The 4,635-nt window shown below is 36.0% G+C and overlaps 1 protein-coding gene across 1 annotated transcript; it reads left to right on the top strand.

The window, feature by feature from the left end:
* Positions 1 to 389: 389 nt before the first annotated feature.
* On the top strand, positions 390 to 3,312 carry LOC120088990 (formimidoyltransferase-cyclodeaminase-like). Its single transcript, XM_039046429.1, has 3 exons — positions 390 to 976; positions 1,534 to 1,945; positions 2,670 to 3,312. Exons 1-3 carry the CDS (start codon positions 563 to 565, stop codon positions 3,176 to 3,178), a joined length of 1,335 nt encoding a protein of 444 aa, XP_038902357.1. The 5' UTR covers positions 390 to 562; the 3' UTR covers positions 3,179 to 3,312.
* Positions 3,313 to 4,635: the final 1,323 nt, after the last annotated feature.

Below are 4,635 nucleotides of genomic sequence, written 5' to 3'. Positions count from 1 at the left end.
AAAATTGAAATTAGAGACATGATGCATTTTACGCTTCCACTTCGGTGTTTCAAACCTTCAATTGGTACTAGAGCGAGATTGAGTCTCTTAATTTCTTTTTTGAACATTAAAATCAAAGTTTAAGGTGGGTGCATTAGATCTGGATGATGGATATATGTTCTGTAGTCTGTGATATGGATGTTTTGAAATTGACATTTAAGCTTATTTTCAATATCTCAATTTATAAGGATCCGTTGTATTTTTTGGACCTATAATCTTGCTACCGTGTCTGGATTATTCCAAATAATAACGTGGGCAGTTTCTTCGTCTTTTGCAAGTCGATGGGTGGGCTTACTCTGAAAGCCCTCGAGCTTCCACCCCTTCCAAGCCCACTAAAAAACTCTCCAATTTGAAGACTTTCAGGATATTCCGATGCCTCGAGAATGGAGCTCCCTTGATTCGGCCGAAGAGAATTGCCCTAGCTGACAAGACCCTCTATTTGCCAAAATTGAAGCCATCCCAGCAGCCGACAGGTAAAATTTTAGTCGAAAAAGTTTTCCCTTTTCCCGTTAAATCAGTTTCCATGGACGACATTTTCGATTCTTCCCTCAATCTTGAAGAGACACACTTGAAGGAAGGCTTTGCCGAGGGCTATAAAGATGGTCTAGTCGCTGGCAAAGAAGAGGCAGAACAAGTAGGCCTTAAAGTTGGTTTCGAGGTCGGCGAGGAGCTAGGATTCTACAGAGGGTGCGTGGACGTGTGGAATTCTGTAATTCGGATCGAACCAGAACGGTTCTCGATTCGGGTTCGGAAGAGTGTGAAGCAGATGGAGGAGTTGGTAGAGAAATACCCGCTTCAGGACCCCGAGAATGAGCAAGTTCAGGAGCTGATGGAAGGGTTGAGGCTCAAATTCAGAGCGATTTCCGCCACTTTGGGTGTCAAATTGGAGTATACTGGCTATCCTAAATCGACTTCAGATGGAAAGGATATTGAATTTTAATTTGATTTATGTGGAGATTGTGTAAGCAGGCTCTTTGGGTGATGAAAGCATTGGTGGAATTTTGGGGTTTGTTATGATTGTTTGGTCTTATATATCTAATGAGAATTCCCTGTTTCGTCTTTTATGGAGAGAACTTTTGGTTGCAGTGTACAGGCGGGCTGTATTGTTTGGCATTTAGTTTGTGCATTAGATTTTGTAAACAAAAAATGGTGAAACATTATTGAATATACATGTTGTATGGGCTTGTGGAAGTTCTTGGAAGAAGTACTAGAAAACTATTGCTTGAAGGTGTCAAGTTTATCACCACTCTTGATATTCACTTATTCCGTGTCATATTTTGCATAAATCAGTGCATTTCTCCCAAAGATGAAGTGCAAAATTGCTTCCCTTCTCAAATAATTTTAGATAGGTTTTCAAACTTCATAAATCTGGCCATGAACCTTGTAAAAACTTGGATAAATCAGATTTTGATCAAAGGAAATTTATACACGCAAAGTTGCTTCTTCTGACTACTAGGTGTTACATATTTGTACCATTTTGTGTGCAGCTAGTGACCTGCAGTAAAGAGAAAAAAAATGTCAAAATTGGTTCTTGCTTGCTGCAAGGTTTACATTTCAGAAAGCAGAAACAAGGCTGGGCTGGAGTCAATTGAACAAGCTGCCAAGCTCTTCCCTGATGCACCCATTATCAACAAGTTCACGGATGAGGTATATAACAGGGTTGGATATACCCTTGTTTCCAAGCTCCCATCACAGCCATCTGGAAAGTCTTGTTCCCTGAGAAGTGCGGTCCTGAACATGGTTAAGGCTGCATTTTCAGCAATTGACTTAAATTTGCATTGTGGCAGCCACCCACGACTCGGAGTTGTGGATCATATATGCTTTCATCCTTTGGCTTCTGCGTCTTTGGATGATGCCGCTGTAATTGCAAAATCTTTGGCAGCTGATATTGGATGTGGTCTACAAGGTTTGTACTTTCCACGTTATAGTACCACCACAATGTTAGATTCTAAAGACATTTGCAAATATAGCAATTAGACCCAAAGTGATATAGGACAATGTCAAAGAATTTCAAATATAGCAAAATTTCAATCCAACTCTTAGAGTCTATCACTAATAGGAGTTTATTAGCAACAGATTCTATCATTGTTTGATATTGCTATATTTGCAATTCTTTAAAAATGTTGCTATACAGTTAATTATTGGCCCATAAGTGCTTTCCATTGCAATTACCCTCGGCTTTTTCTAGGCTGTGAAAATGGATGGAATGCTAACTTCAGAAGCATTTCCATCAATATGCTGAACTGATAAACCAGTGACGTACACTTCTGCTCTGAAATTCTCTGAACATTTGCTCGGACTTTTTAAATGCAGCATTCTCATGTTAATATGAACATCTTGTTTGTTGCTTGCTGTCTTAGTAGGCATTCAATCCCAGCTTGCAAAATTTCCTAGTGTTGAAGCCTTGATTGAACTGACTGTATTTTATTCTGAAAACATCCTTCCTTCAATGGTGCTATCAAGCTTCGATGTTAAACATTATTATCAAATGTCCTTGTGTTTTAACTATTACATGCATCTGAGAGTTCGATATTCCAAAGTGTTTCATGGCATCAATTGCTGTGTGTTATCATTATCCCTCATGTCATTTATATTCCTGTGGTGCTCATGATCTAAACCGTAGCCTGCAGTCCCAACATTTCTATATGGAGCGGCTCATGAAGAGGGGAGGAAGTTGGCAATGATCAGAAGAGAGCTGGGTTATTTCAAGCCAAATTCTGATGGCTTACTGTGGGCTGGAGGGCTGAAATCAGATTCATTGCCACTGAGGCCAGATGAGGGTCCAGCTGAAGCAAGTAAAGCAAAAGGCGTTGTGGTGATTGGAGCAACAAAGTGGGTTGATAACTACAATGTCCCGATTTTCTCTACCAATATCGGCGCTATTCGTAAAATTGCAAAGCAAGTGAGCGAGAGAGGAGGTGGACTTTCTTCTGTTCAAGCAATGGCCCTTGCTCATGATGAAGGAGTGATTGAGGTGGCTTGTAATTTGCTTGAATCAAATAAAGTGGGAGGGAAAATGGTTCAGCAGGAAGTTGAACGGCTTGCAGAAAATGAAGGTTTAGGTGTGGGGAAAGGATATTTCACAGACCTCTCGCAAGAGAGTATTATTGAAAGGTACCTCAAATTGCTTTCTTTGTAACCTTGAGATTTACATTTAACCTCTCATATCTTTTGTATCTTATACTTTGGATTTTATTATACCACCACTTGACATCGTGTTGAAACTTTTGATATTCTAAGTATGTGGTTTAAAGATTCGAACCGTTCTTTTTTTTCTTTGTTCTTTTAATTATTGTTGTTTATTAAACTTATGGCAGGCATCATGAGATATAAAAGGATGGTTTATGACTTGAAATAACAAAATAAGATTCATGACAAAATAAACACACTTTTTAGATTTACAACTGTAATTATAAGTACTGTCCTAAGTTTTATCAGACACCGTCTAGAGAAATATATATATAATTATTTTATTTTATTTTTGATAAGTATTGAAAATTTATATTGTTAGAAAATCTGGCAATCTTTTAAATATAAAAGGATGTTTGGTTATGGAATTTTGCTTAAATTACAAGCTCAACTTTTTAACTTTGAAGATGGTGTATATTTAATTCTTAGAACGTTCAGAAGTGTTCAACAAGTCTTGCCTTATCTTTTTTTTTTTAAAAAAAATTAGTGTCTAACAAATCCCTTCACTTTTAATTGTGTCTAATAGGATTCTAACCAATTTAAAAATTGAAATTTTGATTTTATATGTAGTAAATAGGTGAATGTTAAAATATTTAAAAGCTCAAAAACTAAATTAGTAATTTTATAAAAGTTGAAAGGAAATAGATACACACAAACATCAAAGTTTAGGGATTAACAGAAGGTTGAAATTGAAGGAGACGACTTTACATAAAGAAAAGCAAAAGCATCAGCTTATCTATTGTCGTCCAATGTCCAGTCTATTTTATATTCCTTGTTATCACATCACTGTCCACATATTCATTTGAATCATTCAATTTCTTTTTATTTATTTTTCCCCCAAATTCATGAATTTGTTTATTTCCATGTTCTCACATTCTTGTTAGATCCAAACAAACAAGTCCCAATTAATTAAGAAAGAAAGTTATCATGAGCGATTATATATAAGTGATGATAATTTTCTAAAGATCTTTTAGGTGGTTTCAAAAGCAAAACTGAAATTTATTCTAAAGATGAAGAATATTTTATTATTGTAATATATATATATATATAAAGTTCCATCGATCCTCCCCCAATTCATCTATTATAATAAAATTAATAACCACGTTTTCTGTTGTCCCACGTTGTTATTAAATTAAATAACAGCCAACAATATATATATATATATATATATATATTACTATTGTTATTAATAACAAGGTGTTGATCCATCTCTCTGTAATTAGCAACATCCCTAATGGTGTCTTTACTTTGACTCAGCAATCTGATGTGGTCCTCCTTCCTCAAGTGCTATTTCTTTAAGTGGAAGAACATGAAAGTTCATTTATAAATAAACTACAATTTCAAACCCTATTAAACAAAATGGAGAACAAGGCACGGGGTGGATTAAAAAAAGAAAAACCTTAGGTG

The sequence above is a fragment of the Benincasa hispida genome, chromosome 10 (genome assembly GCF_009727055.1).
Source record: "Benincasa hispida cultivar B227 chromosome 10, ASM972705v1, whole genome shotgun sequence".
NCBI classification, from domain to species: Eukaryota; Viridiplantae; Streptophyta; class Magnoliopsida; order Cucurbitales; family Cucurbitaceae; genus Benincasa; species Benincasa hispida.
The sequence above is the reverse complement of the archived record's forward strand: the minus strand, read 5'-3'. Positions and strand labels throughout refer to the sequence as shown.

Bases quoted from the DNA above. Each gene is read 5' to 3' on its own strand.
- LOC120088990 (XM_039046429.1), top strand. From the start codon at position 563: ATGGACGACATTTTCGATTCTTCCCTCAATCTTGAAGAGACACACTTG. The intron at 977-1,533 runs TAATTTGATTTA...TGCAGCTAGTGA, and splicing joins ATGGAAAGGATATTGAATTT to CCTGCAGTAAAGAGAAAAAA. The intron at 1,946-2,669 runs GTTTGTACTTTC...CGTAGCCTGCAG, and splicing joins TATTGGATGTGGTCTACAAG to TCCCAACATTTCTATATGGA.